The sequence below is a fragment of the Capsicum annuum genome, chromosome 5, assembly GCF_002878395.1.
Source record: "Capsicum annuum cultivar UCD-10X-F1 chromosome 5, UCD10Xv1.1, whole genome shotgun sequence".
NCBI lineage: Eukaryota > Viridiplantae > Streptophyta > Magnoliopsida > Solanales > Solanaceae > Capsicum > Capsicum annuum.
Window position 1 is genome coordinate 213592021 of NC_061115.1, and position 20111 is coordinate 213612131.

General features: G+C 35.7%; 1 protein-coding gene across 4 annotated transcripts; it reads right to left on the reverse strand.

The window, feature by feature from the left end:
- Window positions 1-9298: 9298 nt before the first annotated feature.
- On the reverse strand, window positions 9299-18816 carry LOC107871260. 4 transcript variants are annotated; one of them, XM_047412724.1, is made up of 10 exons: window positions 18538-18816; window positions 17531-17899; window positions 16764-16880; window positions 16308-16390; window positions 14652-15112; window positions 13468-13643; window positions 11898-11983; window positions 11295-11428; window positions 9670-9972; window positions 9299-9503 (listed from the first exon to the last, which is right to left on the reverse strand). In XM_047412724.1, the coding sequence occupies exons 2-10, from the start codon at window positions 17873-17875 to the stop codon at window positions 9322-9324; spliced, it is 1887 nt and encodes a 628-aa protein (XP_047268680.1). In that variant the 5' UTR covers window positions 17876-17899; window positions 18538-18816; the 3' UTR covers window positions 9299-9321. The 4 variants fall into 4 exon arrangements, with proteins under 4 accessions (XP_047268680.1, XP_016573629.2, XP_016573627.2 ...); XM_016718143.2 differs by having other exon boundaries at window positions 17531-17674; window positions 18292-18816; XM_016718141.2 differs by having other exon boundaries at window positions 18292-18816.
- Window positions 18817-20111: the final 1295 nt, after the last annotated feature.

Here is a 20111-nt window from a genome sequence, read left to right on the forward strand (position 1 = left end):
AAATATACATGTGTATAGAAGATATATGCAATAATATACAAAACATATACTACTTAATATAATAAATCAATAATACTTGATAGTTAATTAATGAAGGTTGAATTTTATTGATTGCAAAATGATCCAAAATTTATAATTTACATGAATAAAAAATCTACAAACTATCCATCATTTTTTCCAACTCATCCATGTTAATATTAACGGGAACTTGCATAGGATAGTCAAAGTCAATGGGGGAAAACCCATGCATTGGACTTGATTTTGCTGAGTTCTCCCGCGAAGTCATAATTTCTTCAAGTTTCTGCTTGTCATTCGGCTTCGGTTCCATTCCTTGATTTCTTCTTTCTGCTCTAATCCAATCTCTGAGGCAAACTAGAATATTCATTGCATTGCTTCCCAATGAGTGTCGGTTGTCTCCAAGTTGCTGTCGTCCCTGACTAAAGGCTCTCTCTGATGCAACGGTTGACATTGGAACGTTCAAGATATCTCTAGCTAATCTCGAAAGCACAGGATATTGTGATTCATTATTCCTCCACCAATCCAACATGTTGATCCGTCGTCTGCGATCCTCTGGCGGTGATCGAAGATAATACTTAAGCTCTTTCCGATAAGTTGATGTGTAAGCTCCCTCGTCAACACTGTTCCAACAGGGTAAATCATAAAAGGAATCAGGAAAATCACAATGTTCCGGACTTTTAGAAAATGATGGCACCTCAGGAGGATGAGGAGCGACAGTTGGACTGATATGTGTCGGTACAGCTAAATCAACTAAATCAGCATAGTGGTTATATAATTTATCTATGTAAGCATTCACATCAGATGTAGCCATCCACAAATCAGGTTGTACTTGTTCAGAATCATTGTTAGTATTTATTTCTAAGTTACGATAAATAAGAGTACTAAGTGACACATAGTATGGTATTTAATGCACGGATTTAGCATAGCACCAATCAAGAAAATAGGGGGAATCAGAAAAAAAATATTTTTTAAATTTAGTAAACATGGCACCAATAGCATTTTCATAATCTTCTTTATTTTTATATTCTTTGAGCAAATCAGAAATATCGGTTATATATCCCAAAATATTACAAACAGTAGGATAATAAGCACCGAAAAATTCAACCATAGCTACATAAAATTTTTTCAAAAACTTAACAAGATTATTAATTACAACCCAATCAGAATCAAGTAGCATGCAATTGGTAGAATCAACAAATGAACCACAATGTTGGTTAAAAGCAAATGTAATAGGAACTCTATATTTATAACAAGTTTTTAAAAAATCATACGTAGAATTACATTTAATATCAATTTCCTCAGGCATCAATATCGGTGCAAGTTCATTTTCTTGACATTTAACTTTAAATTCTTTAATTCTCGATCTAAGATTATTTCCTTGTATAAAACCAACCGCAAGACGGATTTTTTCAATATAAATCTCAAAAAATTCAAGACCATCTTTTACAATTAAATTATATATATGACCTGCACACTTAATATGAAAAATTTCAAGCAACGGAGGTGATAGCTTAGATTTCAACTTTGTTATAGCAGTTTTGTTGTTAGAAGCGTTATCAAAAACGATATATAAGATTTTATTTTCGATACCATAAAATGCTGCAACTTTATGTATCGAGTCAGCAATAAACTGTCCAGTATGTTTACGATCTTCATCATATAAAAAAGCAAGAATACATTTTTGCATCGCAAAATTACTATCCATCCAGTGACAAGTAATGGTTAAATAATCATTTTTATTTACAGCACGACCAAGATCAGAAGTTAGGGATATTCTACATTGAATATTTTTTAACAATGTAGATAAATAAAAATAATATTGTGAATGAAGTCTAAAAATATCATACCGACAAGTACTTCTAGGAATACCATTAAACATGGGATTATAAATTGCTTGAATATAATGAATAAAAGCATCAGAAGAAGGAAAACTAAAAGATAAACAACCTACAGCTACCATTTTTGCTATTTCTTCCCGGTCCCTCAATTTATTATACTTCTTCATTATGTGACCGGTTGTTGAGTCCATTCTAGTTTGTGTGGGCCCACCAACAGCTTCACCACCTTGTGTAATTTTTAACTCTCTTTCGTGGTCTTCAGCTAAATGTCTCATTAACGTACCCGTACCCCCTTGCTTGCCTCCTTTTTTATGCTTATATATTTTTTGACAAATATTGCATTGCACCTCAGTATCTGATATACGTTCAAAAAAATTTCATGCAACGCTAGTTTGTTTACGAGCTCTTGGGGCACGGGGAGGACGGAGAGGGAGATTAACCGATTCGGATCTAACGTTAACATTTCCTACTTTGGGTGTCTCACCAATATTTTCATCATCTTCATTTAAATCAACTACATCTACTTCATTTTCTTCTTCTATACCATAATTTTTCTGAACTTCTAAATAATCCATATCGTGAGCACCTACACCTATTTCTTCCTCAAAAGGTTGACTAAGTGGTACCGGAGGCGAAGACACACGGGTATATCTAGTACTTGAAGTACCTCTACCGCTAGTAATTTGCTTTTTGCTACCACTTCCGGGACAAAAAATTTTGACACTTTTACCGAGGTTTCTTAATTTATCCATAGTATAAATTAAACTAAAAAATATTCAAAATACACAAAAAATAATAAAAATAAATATTCAACAATTAATACACTAATTATAAATTAAAAGTAAGAGATGGAAGTATCCGAAGGTTGCGACTTTAGAAACTTTCACTCGTACTTAGTAATCGCAAAATTAAAAAAATTAAAGTGAGCACTTTAGAAATTAAATATATAGAATATTTGAGAATTGAGAAATGAGATTTGAGACTTGAGAGGATGAAAAATTGTGTGAAAAATGATTGAAAGTGTAGGGAATTTATAGAAATTTTTTTGGGATTAAAAAATAATTTTAAATAAAATAAAACTTTTTTTTTTATATTTGGGCCCAAACTAGCCGTTATAGCCGTTGGGCCAACGGCTAGTTTGGCCCAATTTTCCAAAATCTTAAAAAAAATAAAATTAAATGGGCTTATTTGGGTCGGGCCGAGCCGATTAACCGACGGGCCCTAATCGGGTTGAGTCCGATCCGGGTTAATCGGGCCCAAATTCAAAACCCAATCGGATCAGGACCCGAGCCCTTAAAGCCCTTGGGCTTACCGAGCCGGGTCAAACCGATCCGGTTTCCTTTAGTGGGCCGATTCATTTGACACCCTTAAGTTGGGTTGAACAACATGAGGTCTCTGATTCAATTTCCAACAGGGACAAACACTAGGTGATTTCTTCCCATCTGTTTTAGCCTTGATGAGCAGAGTTGCCTAATACCTGTTACTGGTGGGAGGTGGCAGTATCCTGTGAAATTAGTCGAGGGCTGCATACATCTTACCCTCCCCAGATCCCACTGTATGGGAATACACTGGGTTTGTTGTTGTTATTGTTGTTGTTGCACGTAAGCTGGCCCGGACACCACAGTTATAAAAAAAAAGACAATCCTAAAAGACCATAAGATCATACTACTGCAACAACAAATCCAATGTAATTCCACAAGTGAGATCTGAAGGAGGCTAGAGTGTATACAGACCTTACTCCTACCTTGAAAGCTAGAGAGGTTGTTTGTTTTTGAAAGACCCTCGACTCAAAACATAACATCATAATGAGTGAGAAAAACAAGTAGCTAGTCATGTTAATATATAGGAAATGGGAACATACTGAGTGACAAAAACAAGTCGTTGCACTTCTTCAACAGCAAATTATTATTTTACTATATAGAAAGGTGAAGCAAGAGACAATCAAGGGCAGAATAGTCTTTTAATCCATACATTAAGGGGCAAAATGATAATTAACATATTATATTAAGCGGTGCTCAATTAATTGATCAGTTCTAGAGGCCTCCGTTTCTGTACCATTATCTTCACCTGTTTCACACAAATATCATGATTCCAGAAGCCTCCATTAGTTCTCTTCATCTTCTCAGCAATTTCTTCCAATTGACTTAAGTTTTTTCTCTTAATTTCTTCTTTAATCTTTCTCCCTTTTGTTTTTGTAAAATCCCTAATTAAAAGTTCCCAAATACTTAAAGAATTCAAACACGATATAGTGATTGAAACTTATGGGTTCGTTTTATTTCTAATTTGCTTGGCTGCAAGTCCCACAGGCATTAAACTTGTAATTCATGAACGGAATTTAGAACCCGGGATAGCTAACCGAGTGTTTTCTTTATTTGCTTATAAAGTGTTTGTTGCATTTAACTCTTCTGTTGATCGTTTTTGGCAAAAGAGCAAGTGTGTGGTGTGCGGGAATCCAGTGAAATTATCATTGAGTCAACATGCGTCTAAGGTCGTGGGAAGAAAGCATTTCTTTTCAAATGTTATTGTAGGGAAGGGGGATGGTAAGGTGGTGTTGATTCTTCAGGGTTCCTTGGGTGCTAATGCAATTAGTGTTGCCATCTTGCATTTGTATTCTGAGATGTTAAATGAACAAAAAGACTTGTTTTTAATATGGCAGACGGGGGTCTTAGCATATGATAATATAAAGAGCCTCGTGAAATTTCATCCCCGGTTATATATAACCTCGTGAGTGTTATTTTGTTTCAGACAATTGTGTATTTACTGTATGGTGAATTTAGCATTTCAGGCTTCTAAGTTTAGGAAGGGGGTGTCCTCTTTTCTCTATTTTAATCTGATTTGATCCTAACTTGGTGAAGGTTCTTGCACTCGACGGATTTAGCGTATGCAGCGGCTGACCTTATTGTTATAGCTGGAGCAATGATCTACTCTAAGGTTTTAGTTGCTGGAAAACCTTGTTTTTGGTATGTTCACACATGGTTGGTGGTTGAGTGTTGTATTAATATCTTAACCTAATCTTGCCGTCTTAAGTGTGGTGGTTGTTTAGAACTCCGAGTCTGTAGTAGTACTATCATATTCACGTAGTCTTTGACTTTTATTCGCTGTCATTTATTGTTTATTATGTTTAGAAAGTCGGACCTTGTTGTTCAATATAACAGTTGAATAATGCACCAAAAGTCTTATCATTCTTTTATTAATCAGTAAGGTTATTAAAGTAGCACTCTGCAGTTTCCCAACCATAGACAACACCAATAAGATCCAAATGCCCAGCATTGTTTTCTAACTTAAAAGGGCAAGGACCTCTAAACCTGAATGGCCTCATGCATACATCACCAGAAGTAGATACAAGGGTAAGTTAGATTTAGTTGTAAAACAGTATCATGACACATTTCAAACCAAAGTTAAAACATGTTTTCATTCTCCTGTTCTACATCAGATGCACATCATTAAGTTAAAACTATTTCCGTTCTCCTGTTCTACATCAGATGCACGAACATTTTCCTTTATTACTCTGGAAGGTCATCAACTGCTTCTGTAAATATAATATGAACTGCACTTTTATTTTGAATATCACAATTTGAAGTCTATGCTTGCAGATCATGGATATTGTTGACTGCTTATTTGTAGCCATGTTTAATAGCCTAAATGAGAAAAGCAAATAGAAACTTGAAGCTATTGAAAAGCAATACCCTTCTTCTTCAGGGGTCCTAATGGCACTATAGCTGGAGTTGGTGCCCAACATTCTCAGGTATGTCAGTGAACTCAAACACAACTTGTTGTGTTTCCTCGAGCGGCTCTTGGAGTTCCTCTAATTTAGGTTAACCAACCTAAGCATCACGTATCCGATCAATATCTGGTCTATGTTTGAGACTGAAGATTAATGTGTGTCACTATATAGATCAGTGGATAAACTGGAAGAACTATAGGACGGAGTAATATTGATGTTTTATACTATTTTCTTGGTTTCTATTTGGTGTAAAAAGTCGTTACCTACAGATAAATTTTCTGTGCATAAAGGATTAATGAAGCGACATGCCAACAATTTGTCAAACAATTCCATAATTTTATCTGACCACAATTCTACTTCAAGTTGAAGTTGTTGTGACATTACCATCAGCGTAATAGGATGTTAGCGGTTTGGTCATTTGATCAACTAGGTTTCATTTTAGGTTAGTATATTTTGGCTTATCAATCAATTTAACAAACTTTTATTGCTAATTCGTACTACATTAATTCTTTTATATTTTTAAACATCAAACTTCTTATATACTTGATTTATGATATCGTTGCAATTCTCCTCCTATCAAAATATTGAAAGGGTGCATTTTAAAGTGTTCGGATCAAAGTTTTTATCAAGTCTTGGGATACACTGATATGTTGTTTCTGCAGAGAAAGTACGTGCGGTGACACATGGCGTTATAGCCTTTGCGGAGAAAACTAGCATCTCAGCCATGAGAATGACATTCTATGAAGTTATGAGGAAACACCGAGTACGACCTGTTGGCTTTCTTCTATGTGCTACATTTGGGTGCAGTGTAGTTACTTGTGCGGGCTTGCTTGTGTATGGAGATGGAATAGAATGTGCTGCTGAATCTCTTCAAGCAGCTCCTTCAATTCCCAGTTTGGGTCGTGGAATCCAAAGTTTACATCAAGCTTCTAAGGCAGTGAAACAAATAAAGAACTCCATGATCCAAAAGTCTATAGAGTCTCTTGTGTACATATTTAAGAAGGTAAGTTTCTCATAAACTGTTCATTAGTTAATAAGTGAGCCCTAGATTTTTCATGCAAATAGATTTTAGGAAAGAGGTTGTGCAATTTATGCTACCTGGGTTTTGTCTGTATCACATGTTTTGTACCAAGAAAATCCAATAAGATGTGATTGGAGTTTGGAGGATTTTTCACCATGTTGATTATAGTTCTTTCATGTTTCTATCAACGGCTAGCCTAACAACTTTTACTCCACAATCAAATTTAACAAATTTTGTATCAATTTTTGCAGTAACTTGCAGTGTCTAATATGCATTCTAAAATTTGACTCATTGGTTGTTGTTACTTACTGTGAAGTTCCTTTTTTCTTGTTCTAAATTCCATTTGCTGCATGTCTCTTACTAATACTTAAGCAAGTCGAATATTTTTGTACCAAGTTATTTTTTTGTATCCAATTATAAGGTTTTAAAATCTCTATGGAGTATTATGACCATTTTTCAAGGTAAGGCCTCTGTTCAAGAGTACTTAGGATCCAAAAGAGTTGCAAAAAGTTATTGTGTCAATTTTGTTGGCAACTTTGTGAACTTAGGATCCCTGCTGTCATTTTTCAGTTATGATGAAGGGCATTGAATGAGGACTCAGACAAGCATCAAAGTGGGAAGAATGAAACAACTATGGAGGAAAAAACAATTGATTAGACCACTGGATTTATTAAAAACCAAAAAAAGTTGTTAAAGCCTAAAATGATGATCGAAGAAGCGTTCATAAATAATAGGACATGAATTTACGAAAGACATCCCATACCTGGCTTTGATTGCATAAATCCTTTCAGCTTAGAGAAATTTGTCCCTTTAGTTTTTCCCACAATTAATTGGGTCCAACCTTTTCTGTTTCGGGGGAAAGAAAAACTTCTGGAATGTTATAGGTTTTCAATGTTAATTATGAAGCCATAAGTTTTGAAGTTGCTGAAGTGGAGCCTTGCGTAACTGTTAAAGTTGCTTTATGTGACCCGGAGGTCACGAGTTGAAGCCGTGGAAGCACCTCTTGTAAAAATGCAAGGTAAGATTGCATACAATAAACCATTGTGGTTCAGCCCTTCCCCGGACCCTGTACGTACTGGAGCTTTATTGCACGGGGCTGCCCTTTTTAAGCTTTAAAATTGGAGACAGATACCAGCTTTTCAGTAACTTATTTTTTTAAAAAAAAGGAGCTACCAGCTTCTCATTAAGGTTGTGATTGTATATAACAATTTTCTCGCGTGAACATTCACATTGTTCTTCCTTTTATGAGTTCTTTCTAAGGTTCATACTCTCAGTCTCAAATCATGGATCATGAGGATATATATTTTTAGGTCGACGGAAACACTAGAAATACACGATCCACAGAAGTAGTAGAAATACACTGCCACTGGTCGTTGTCGTTGGACTTCTGTCGTTGTGAGGGATCATTTTAAACATTTTTACATCTTGGTGTCTCGCCTTGGATAACTTTGCAGTATTTTTATTTTCTGAGACACCAAATCAAACGACCTAAAGCGAGATCCTGATATCATCCACTGCTGAAGCCCATTCCAGGGTTTGAATAGCCATCTCTGGAGAAATCTTGCCAATATGGCCTCAAAATTCTGAAAACATCAAGCTACTTCCTCTTGGTTGGAAAACTCATTCTAAAGCTGGTAAAGTGGTTCCTGCTAGTTATCAAGGAAAACCATTTGCTGTTTTAGTTATTATCAGAGGTTTATATCTTTATTGCATAGGTTGAAGGCCAACGTGATTTTGGCTCATTGTAAGTATCTTGATACTTTATTTTTCCAGAAAAATATTGTTAAGATTATTATCATTTGATTGTCATCATTGTTTGGTAAAGTTGCTGCCATATGACCTGGAAGTTACGGGTTCCATCAATTGACTCAATCAAATGGAATAGTTTCTTCTTGTTATATCTTTATTTTATTCTACTATATGTGTTGTGCCCGTGCATACCTATCTAGTTCATCAAACAAAAGACAACTAACTTGAAAGAAACTTGTATGAGGAATAACATGAACTCGAAATCTACCATACAGCTAGACGCTGTAACTTTTTTCCCCGGAACAAGAATCACCACACCATGAACAACAGAACAGGTAAACGAAGTACTATACGAGCTACTATGATGATGATAACATGAACAAAGTTTAAGCCCTTCCATCCCACAGGCATTGCCAGAACTCAAGATGGGCTCAACATCACTAGGAGAGTTTAAACCAAGATTACTTGGCTGGACACAAACTTTGTTGCAGCTACGTTGATGATCACATTGAGCATCTGTATTTTTCAATTTGAATAGCAGAAAGTTTGTCTGCTTGTCAGTCCATATAGACAGACAACTCGTCGAAAAGCCCATTTCAGTAGGCCTTGTTTGAAACTCATTTATACCATTAATCAATCAAATATGTATGCATAGAGTGTGCAACAATTCCATTATTGCAGTAGTATGGCATGGCCACAAGGACAAAAAGTAAAAGGATCATTAAGCACACAACAAGAGAGACGATCCTATAACCTTTTCAAATGCCATAAACAATGGTAACAAACCATAGATTTAACATTTCAACTCTAAAACCAACATGTGAAAAGATGAATTTATCATGAACAGACCAAACTCAACAACTTTAAGGCTTCCCCCTATCTGATCATGAACAGAGGGGAAATTCATTATGCAACATCAGAACAAAGGGATAATTGGTGATGGAAATTGGAGCCTAGCATAAATATTACTCTTATTTCTTTCCGTTGAAATAAAATCCGGTACAACTGTTAGCATGAGTGTGCAATATGGAATACAAATTCTTGTTAATTGGCTCCCCTTCCAAACACTCCTTAGCCTTCACAACATACATAAATTCTTGCCCATAAAGGTAACATGCAATGGCTGCCTTGTAAGTCAGCAGTTCCCGATCACCTGCCCTCGACAAAGAAATCAAAGTGTCAAATGTAAGAGCTTTGTCAGAACACACAACCTTAATCACCACAAACCAAGATAAAGCCCACAAAGCTTTAGTAGTTAAACCTTTGTTATGGTAAACATGTCTAAGTTGCATCCTGAAAAGGAAGGAATGAAATTGCACCTGAAGCAATATCTGAAGTGAGTGTATTCTGACTGAAGTGACGTGTCAGCCACCATTTGCATCGGAACCTCCATGACTTGTTAGACTCATAATCACTAAATATTCTTGGAATATGACTAATCCGGTTCGAGAATTTTTGCTTCTCACCATCTTCATCGTTGGAGCACACAGACATGCAATCTTCTTCACATTGAGAAAGCCTCAGGAAGCAACAGGCCAACTCCTTCCATGTGTCATATTTTGCATAAGCAGCATCCAAATGCAAAGCTATCATTTCCACCAGCTTTTCAGTGCTATACTCTCCTGATGTTGATATAAACCGAGCCCAAGGAGAAACAGGAGGGAAAAAAAACTCAATATACAATGAATAATGCATCAATTGCAAAATAAGGTAACATTTGGGACAGTTCCCCAAAATGAGGCTTCTTTTCAGGTCGAACCATAGATGAGTTCAAGTCAAAATATCCCAACTCCGCACCCCCACCCCACCGAAGGTCCATGTAATCAAATGAAATCATAATATGCTATTTGGTGGTTTTTTTCCTGCAATTATACATTTATGAAAGGGGACTTGAAAAACAAGCAAGGACTTCAAATGCACGAGCTTAACCCAATGAACCAAAAGAAGTCAAGATCTCTCTATTTAGTGTGACAAAAATCATGGGAAGGTTAGCATAATATAAAAAGGTGGCATAAAAATACAGAACTCTGATGGAACTCAAAATTTGATGTGCTAGTTGATTGAATTCTCCTTAAGATTCACCTTCCTTCAATATTATGGACACCTTCGTGTTGCAAGCAGATGACTTCATCAATTAGTTAAGGGGCTGAGGGGTGGTAGAATCTACTGCACTAAATTCACTAACCCTTTGATTAGGCAAGGAGCTGAGGGGTCAAGGAAGGTTTATGGAGATACTTGGAGGAGATACTTGGAATCTATCTGTGGCATACATAAGTGGCATATACTAGAGCGATTAGGTACATGTACGATGAAGCCAAGATCCGAGTGAGGACAGAGGGAGAAGACTCGAAACACTTCCCAATCAAGATGGGGTTGCACCGAGGATCAGCTCTCGACCCGTTTTTATTTGCTTTGGTGAAGGATGAATTGACACAACATATTCAAGAGGAAGTACCATGGCGTTTATTATTTGCAGACAACATACTGTTGATCAACGAGACACGCAGCGTAGTAAATGATAGACCGGCGAACTGGAAACAATCTCTAGAATATAAAGGCTTCAGGCTTAGTAGGAGTAAACAGAGTACATGGAATGCAAGTTCAGTGTCGGCATTGCATCACAAGAGGCATCTGGAGAAGTGAGGATTTCCCAAGAGAGAAAGCTTCAGGTATCTTGGGTTTATAATCCAAGTGAAGGGGGAGATCGACTAGGATGTCGCACATCGTAGTTGGTTAAAAATGAAAGCTCGCATTTGGTGTTCATGAGTTAGTATTCTCTTTACAGAATAGATAGTTTTGTTTAAGCCAATTATTGGGTATTATTTCTTCCATGTCCTTAAGATAATACTCTGGAGTGCTGCAAATGTTGTGGAAGTACTAGGATTTTGATCTTTTATCTCTTGAGGATGAAGTGAATAAAATGAATTTTCAGGCAAGGATGTACCACTTCGATGCAAGCTGATGAGTCTCTCCAATGAGTGGCTACATGTAGGATCCTTTTCCAAATTTTCCTCAAGGATTGCTGAAAGCTCGACATAGTTACCACTGTCAAAATGCTCCAAGATAGTAGCTTTCAACCTGCATGCAGCATGATAAAGAACAAAGGAACCACAAGAAATTAGATGTAGTGTTATCAGGACAGAGATCTATGTCAAAAACGATCACTCCCAAATTTTCGGGTAAGGTCTTTTCAGAATTGGGGCTTGGATTGATATTGATATAGAAAAGATTAGGGTTGGAAACATATCTTTTCATGTAAATATCAAGTCAAATGCAACTTGATTCAATAATTGGAGCTTCGCTTGATAGATATAGATATTAGCATTAATTAATAGAAACTCTAGGTCATCATTCCATAAAATCTTTTAGTAAATAGTGAAGAAAAGTTTAATTGGCAACATATCTTTGATCATTCATTCACACAACCCAATATCAAAAATCCTGATATACTAGCAACCACCATTGCTTTGTCTGAGAAGTTCAAAACTCGTCATCGTTACTATCTTCTAGGCTTATATTCAAGTTTTCACAAGGAAAAAACAATTACCTCAACTGAAATGATGTGTCGGAGTATGGAGAGAAATTTTCCACCTCATCAAGAGCCTCCTTCACTTGATCCCCGAGCAGCAGCATCTGCCAAGACATTAACTTTCAAGTACATGAAAAGCATATTATATATTTGCAAAGATATTCTTGAATAATTTAGAAATTTTCCTTTCTATAGCTTCCATTCTGCTTCTTCCCCCACCCAACCCAAGCCTCCTTTTCTGGGCTAGGTAGAGGTGTCAATAAAGCGAAAAGGCTAACACTCGAGTTCAAGCTTTAATTACGGCTTAAATTTATATTTAATAAATGATATTTTTTTAATAATACTAGGAAACATTAATATCTTTTCATGCAAATCTCTAGACAAATGCATCTTAATTTATCAAGATATAAAATTAAATTGGTATATATTTACAATGCTTTCATAACTATTAGCATTTTTTAACATTCTTGAACACAAACAACTTGAGATGAAATAATTTGAGGTGGTGGGTTAATATACAAGTTTAATTTTGAGCTCAAGCTGTGTTCAACAATTTGACTCATTTAGAGCCCTGGGGGCTAGGTTTCTCACAAAAAGGAGGTCCCTCTTTTGGTTTTATCTGATAAATGTAACGCAAAAGGCATGTGTCTTTCCTGAGCAGCATGCAGATATTACAACAACAACAACGAACCCAGTATATTCCCACATAGTGGGGTCTGGGGAGGGTAGAGTGTACGCAGTCCATACCACTACCTCAAAAGAGGTAGAGAGGCTGTTTCCGATAGACCCTCGGCTCAAGATAAGGGGCAGTATACAGAAGCATGCAAGGCATAGAACAGGATAAAATAACACAGGTACGACATCCAAAAAAAAAAAATACAATGCCAAACCAAGGACACCAAAATCCACCTAATTACTGACTACGACTCATCCACACCCTTAGCCCTCTATCCTAATGCTTTTCCTCCATACCTTCCTATCCAGGGTCATGTCCTCAGTTAACTGCAACAGCTCCATGTCACGTCTAATCACTTCTCTCCAGTATTTCTTCGGTCTACCCCTACCCTGCTTGAAACCATCCAAGGCCAACCTCTCACACCTACGAACTGGGGCACCCGTGCCCCTTCTCATCACATGACCAAACCATTCAACCTCACTTCCCGCATTTTATCCTCCACTGACACCACTCCTACCTTCTCTCGAATAATTTCATTCCTAACCCTGTCAGCCCTCGTGAATACACACATCCAGCGCAACATCCTCATTTCCGCCACCTTCAACTTTTGGATATGAGAATTCTTAACCGGCCAACACTCCGCTCCATACAACATAGTAGGCCGGACTGCAACTCTATAGAATTTGCCTTTACAGATACAAATCAGATGCATACCTTTTTTTAGAAGCTTTTTTTTTTTTTTAGATGTGCACAAATAGATACATATAACCAACCAATATGAGGTTACGGAATTCTTTTTCAAGAGTTGCGATAATGTTTGCATGAACTTCCTAGCACGTCTACATCAAAGCAGTTCTATATACAACTTGAAAAATCCCCTATATGAGTTCTTTTTTGGACATAAGTAATTACCTGTATCAAAGGATGAAAAGCCTCGAGTCTGGGTGGACTAGAATACAGAGCATGCCGTAAACACTTTATTGCATTCTTATAGTGGTCATTACGACAGGTCCGAATCATATTGAGGTTATCCTCTAAATTTTCATTTGACAAAGGCAATTGTAAAGGCAATAACCACAATGGAAGACCTACATTCGAACAGAATAAGAAATATCAGGATTAAAATCTTATATCAGCAAGAAGAACATAACGTGTTCTATATTATTGGGGAAAATGCATTTTTCCTGTAGAATTAGTCGAGTTGCGTGCAAGCTTTGTCCTGACACCACGATTATCCAAAAACAAAAAAAGAACATAACATATCTCAAATATCATATGTAACAGATAGAAGAACTACACGAACTTTGGAGCTTATAGAACAAAATCGGAACCTAGTAGAATAGACAATATCAACCTTCCCACGGATTGAAGAGCTTAGGAATTCCACATTCTTACACCTCATGTCAACTGCATTTTCATCCTCTAGAGAATATTCCAAGAGGATGTTCTCTCTCCTAAAGTAGTAACTTCCTCATCTTCACATCATTCCATTTAGAAAATTGAAGCATATACTCGAGGCCCATTTTTCCACCATCCAAAGTTTACAAAAATTAAGAAGTCCAAAGTTTTTTCTCCGATGTTCGTTGGAGGTATGTTTTTGCAACAACCCAAAATAGGGAAGCTTATGGCTGCTGTTTCCATTAACCAGCTGCTGCTCCCACTCATCTGGAGAGTTCTCAGAAGAATACTAGCGCCAGTTATTTTAAATTGCTCAAAGGAGATCCAAAAAGTACTAGCCTACAATTACATGTTTATTCAATTATATGCAACTTTTTTTTGGCTAAAGTATACACTAAAACCGAATCAAAATTAGTGGATAAATTCATATCATAGAACAACCAGTACAAACTAAAGGTAACTATTCAAATGATTTATCAGACGCATTCAATTCTTAAAAATAAACAATAATCAGTCACCAATTGTCCCAACTTTCCTTTAAGACAAAGAGAAAGGGTCGAGTTACACCCCATCATAAGCGAAACGGGAAAAAAAAAGCAAGTTTTGTGCAAGTAGCAGCAAAATTTGCTACACTGTAGAATTTCATAGATGAATATACAGTAGCATAGACAAATACTTAAGCCATGAGCAAAACTAACCGCGATTGTAAAATATGGAATGATAGGGCACATCACCACTTTGATCCATAGAAGAACCTTCATGATCACTGCTTTCATCAGAATTCATGTAAAAGTCTTGTGGCTGAAAATTGTCATTTTGTGTTTCTCCCGACACATTATCATCATTGGCCATGAGGACTTCTCTCTGTTGACTGACATCAACTCCCAAGATCTCTTTATCATTCCTAACAGAGGTGTTTGAATCACAACGGAATGGAGAATTGGCCGCTTGGCCTTCAACAGCATCATGCCCATCTGAATTCAAAATGGACATGACTATTCTTTCCTCAAAGGTCTCTGACTGTACTGCGCTATCAAATCTGTCCAACTCTTGCAAATGTAACTCCTTTGGGATAGTAGAATACCATAACTGATAAAAGACCAAGCCCACAACTAAATTAGAGACTGGCTCACTCTCAAAACCACGTTCCTGCATGAGACTGATACAAATCACAGCAAGGGGGAGGTAACATTAAGCCTTTGGAATTTAAAAAAAAAAACATATATAGAAATGCTACTCCAGATCCCATCGGTGGGATTTCATTGGGTATGTTGTTATATAAAAATGGTACACTGGAATTACATTCCAACAGAGCATTCATCCTAAAAGAAAAGATTTTACATAGCCAGTTTTGCCACCAAAAAATTGACCATCATTGCCTACATATTTGACAATTTTATACTAAGCATTGATAACAGAACAGAGGATTATCAATATGACATTCACACAAACAGAAGAAAGTGATATTTCTCAATTTTGCCTATTCAGACTGTCATGGACACATTTAAGATTAACATATCTACGAAGTTTAGCAAAGGCAAATTTCTGATTCATCTAACTCCAAATGAAACATATAAATACAGTAGGTTGTATCTTCCAAAGTGTAATGGAAGCGCAATCCAAATCACGCCGGCAATAGCGGCCATTTTCAAAACAAGTTACGGTTAAAATTCATTTTACTAATTTCAATAGTAGCAATTATCAATCCCCGCCCCCCCGAAGAAATACCATCTAGTTTATATGATTATGATAATTGGTGTCATCCTAAAATGCAGAACAAGTTTTGACACACCCTGATTGTGTAATCAGTCATCTTATTTCATGTAACATACTTCTCCTTATTGGATTATTATGGCCTGTCCACGTTGTGACTCTTGTTCTCCACTATTATTTTTCAATGAACAGGGGTGTGAAGGACTGGCAGGGTTATTCACTTACTCTTTTGACGACATTAAGCACCACAAAATACTAAAAGATCCTACACCTTTGCAGGGCAAACCACAAAACTGTAGCGATTTAGTTTAAGAAAATCACACCAATAAGCAAATAGTACTGCAGCTTCTTAAGCAAAGTGGCAAATAGAGTTATTATTCTGATTGTTAGTTAGGAGTCTTTCTCTCCAAGAGAATATTACTTTCCTCTGCAGGTGATAGTACAATATTAGTTAATAATATCGACACAATCAGATAGATTCGAATTTAGCAACAAAAAAGACTATCCCTCTGGACCAATTTTTAGAACTTCAGTTCTTTTCTCAAAAATTAAATGGAGCTTTCTTCCATTAATTGGCAATTGATTTTCACCAACCGACATGAAAAAGAAAAGTCATTATTCATTAAATGCCAAGAACTTACCATAAGGCACCCTGATGTGCATCCTCTGAATTCCCACGTTTGAGACACGAAAGGATGAATTCCAACTGAACGGCAAAACGATCCTGCCACAATTCAAACTCACAATGAGCTACCATAAAGGCGAACTTCAATTATCTCTTTCATGATAACACTGCTATGTTAAACAACAACAACTACTGTGTCTTACTCGGACTGAAAATAAACAAATATTCCAATATCATCTTAAACAACAACTACAACAGTCAATAGACTTAGTATTTCCATGAAAAGAAGATCTTCTTCTTTAGAACTTAATTTGTGTTAATGAAAGTAAATTTACTAGTAATATAGTGCATATAAAGGGTACCTCACAGGGAAAAAGTATATGTTACAGAAAACTTAAAAAGAGCAAATTGAAGAAGTAAAAAATTAATGAACAAATATATAAGCAAATGCTTCATATTTTTAAATTGTTACCTTCACGGGCCAGAATTTCAAAGGTCCAAGCTTCTTCATCCAAAGTTCATAAATATTTTGTACCCTTCTTGAACCGAGAGTGTCACCTTTTATATGCTCAATGAGCTCCAAAGCAGCCTAAAACGTCAGAAATCATTTTAAGCTGGCAATTGGCCATGATATTTTTTTTACTTTTTTCTCGAATTGACTCGGAAAACACTTTTGGCCATACACTTTCTGAAAATTTCGTAATTCAACTGTTTTTACTTTTTCAGGAATTAAGAGGTTGTTTGGCCATGAAATTTTTTAACTTTTTTCTGGAGTTGAATTCCGGAAAAATTTTATAGCCATAAAATTTCTTAAAATTTCGGAATTCAACTGTTTTAACACTTTCAGGAATTTAGGGGGTGATTGGCCACACAAGTTTTTTCGCTTTTTTCTGAGTTGAACTCCGAAAAACACGACGTTAATTCACTTGTTTCTAGAGTTGAACACTAAAAATACGTTTAGCCATAAAATTTTGGAAAATTCAAAATCTTGAAAAACAACAAAAAGCTTTATTCGCTCCAAAGTACTCACAAAAATTCAAAAACAACTCCAATTTGTATTCATGGCCAAACACAACTCCAAGTTTCAAATATCATTTTTCACTTTGAAAACAAAGATTAGGTTTTTCAAATACTCACAATTTTCATGGCCAAACGCCCATTAAAAATGTAATTATTCTTCCTCAATATGAACAACAATATAAAAAGAATGTAATTGGGTTGAATTAAACCGATTATTACCGTAAACTTGGTTCGAGTTTTGAATACAGCTGTTTCTTTGGTAGTTCCTTTAAGAAGTACACTCATTACACCACTAGCTTCAGCATATTTGTGTTGCCGCATCAATTTTTGTAGCAAACGCCTGAGTCTTCTCCGATGTTCAGACTGCAAACTTGGAGAATCTCGGTGTAAACTCCCAATTCCTCGTTTTAGACAAATACTTGGTTTTGTATTAGCTAATATGACTGAGTTTATCATTCTAGCTTTAGTGGATGGTTTAATTCCACAATCATAATCATCTTTGGGCCTTCTACGATTCCTGGGATGGGATTTTTTGGTCACAGAGATATCTTCTTCCACATCCATTGATAGAATTGTTTAGAGGTAAACCTGTACTTTGATATTGCAGGGTTTAAGAACTAAAAGAAGAGAATGGGGTTTCAGACAAGATTGGGGAAAACACGAAACAAATCAAGAGAAGGTTTAGAGAACTTGGCACATAAAGTTAAATGTGATAAGTTTATACCGCTAACCAAACACAATTATAAATTTACAATAAACTTAATCATGAAAACATGTTGAAAAAGTTCTTCATTTTAAACATGAAGTTAAATGTGATAAATTTATACCGCTAACCAAATACAATTATAAATTTACAATAAACGTAATCATGAAAACATGTTGAAAAAGGTTCTTCATTTTAAACATGAAAAACTTCTAGTCAAAGTGAACTTTTGGGACATGTAATCTGCTAGAACAAGATAAAACTATCATCATCATACCTGCGCAATTTCAACAAACTCCGTTCACTTCAATCTTAGTTATACATATGAACGGTCACAAAATCAGAGGTAAAGAAACTGAAGCATGCCTCTATCTTAACAAAAAAAAAGTGAAGTGCTTAAATAGATTCTCTAATGCTTCCCTTTGATAAAACTATCCCATGAAAATCTATCCACACAATTCACAAGAATAAACTTTTGAGGTTTCAGGTTCAAATCCCAGCAAAGACAAAAAAGACACCATACTAGGTGATTCTTCCCATCCGTCCTAGTCTTCCCATCCGTCCTAGCCTTCCATTGTGGTGGGAGGAGTGGGAGGAGGCAAGTATCTCGTCGATTATATCAACTTTAGGGAAACTTAATAGTACTAAATATTTTACCAAACAGGTCGATTATATCAACTTTAGGAATAGGCTCGAGTAATAATTGAAGGAGTGCAATAAAATAAATAGATGAGGGAAAAATAGAAAGAAGCGCCGAATCGAATTCTCTAATTTCCACCGGAATTCTCAAAAACAGACGAAAAATGGAGGGGAAAAGCGGGGTTTTTAGTTAGGGGTTAAGGATTTGGGCCGGGTCAAGTTCTGATTGGGCCTCAATTTCGGTGAAACTTATTTGGGCCTGAATATTGAGTCAGTTTTGGGGGGGCTGAGTTAGCTAATGAATAAAAATAGGCCCATAAACAAAATTCAGAAATAACATACTTATCCCCTTAATTATGAGTTTCATAACAATAGTTTCATAATTACATAATATAACAAGTTGTATTTTGTATTTTTGCAAACTGTTGCTACAAAAATACAAATACATATGTTACAAAATGTAATTTGATAAAAGTGTTTATTTTTTTGTAATTTAATACTTAAGTGTGCTACTTTATGTATTTTTTTCTAATTAGATTTGGAGTAAAAGAGTTCAAATAAAATGTATAGGGGGTTCCGAACGACTGCCTTCTCAGCCGTTGAAAGACTGAGCGAGAACGGTAAGAGGCCATCAAATTGCGATAAATTGTGGAAGTAGATTGTATGAATGGAAGGATTGTTGAAAGCACCATAAAGGACTATGATCTCTTTCTTAGAAAAGAAATTGCATAAATCCTGTCCAAATCATACACATATGCTTCATGAGAGGGATAAAATGGGTTATGAGTATATGAATTATATTTATTGGTTCTATCCTATCTACTCTCACCAAGTACTGACTTAGAAAATGGTTACTAGTAAATATGTTCTATTTTTCTGTAAGGATTTTGCCAAATTATTTTGAGTTCATTTAAAAAAATCTCAAAAAAAACATACGTGTGATTGTTGCATTTTTACGTGTTTCTTCTTATTTTAATTTGCTGATTAATAAAATTTTCTTCTAGCATTTATTATCATCGTCCTTTTTATTTTCTTTATTCCTTTTAGTTAATAAATTTAATAATTATTTATGTGTTATACACAATCAATAATGACAATGGATTCTTCTTTTTTTTTTTGGATAATTTTACATGTTTCTCTTTTAGTTTAAATTTTTGATAAAAAAATTATACACATATTTTAGAATGAAGTAGCCAGAAAAATTAACATTTATCTCTCTTATTTCTCAACTATTCTTAGAAAAATAGTGATTCTCTTTCTAGGATTAAGCATTTAATGGGCTGAAAAGGGGTAGAAAATACGCATTGTGCCATGTGTCCTTCATTAAGGTGTCTAAATGAAAATACAAGTGGCAAAATATGTATTCATCCTAAAAATTTTATTAAGTAACATTATTTTTTAAGTTTTGAAATGTTACGTGTCTCACATTGGTTAGGGAGGAATGAGTTGTTGTCTCCT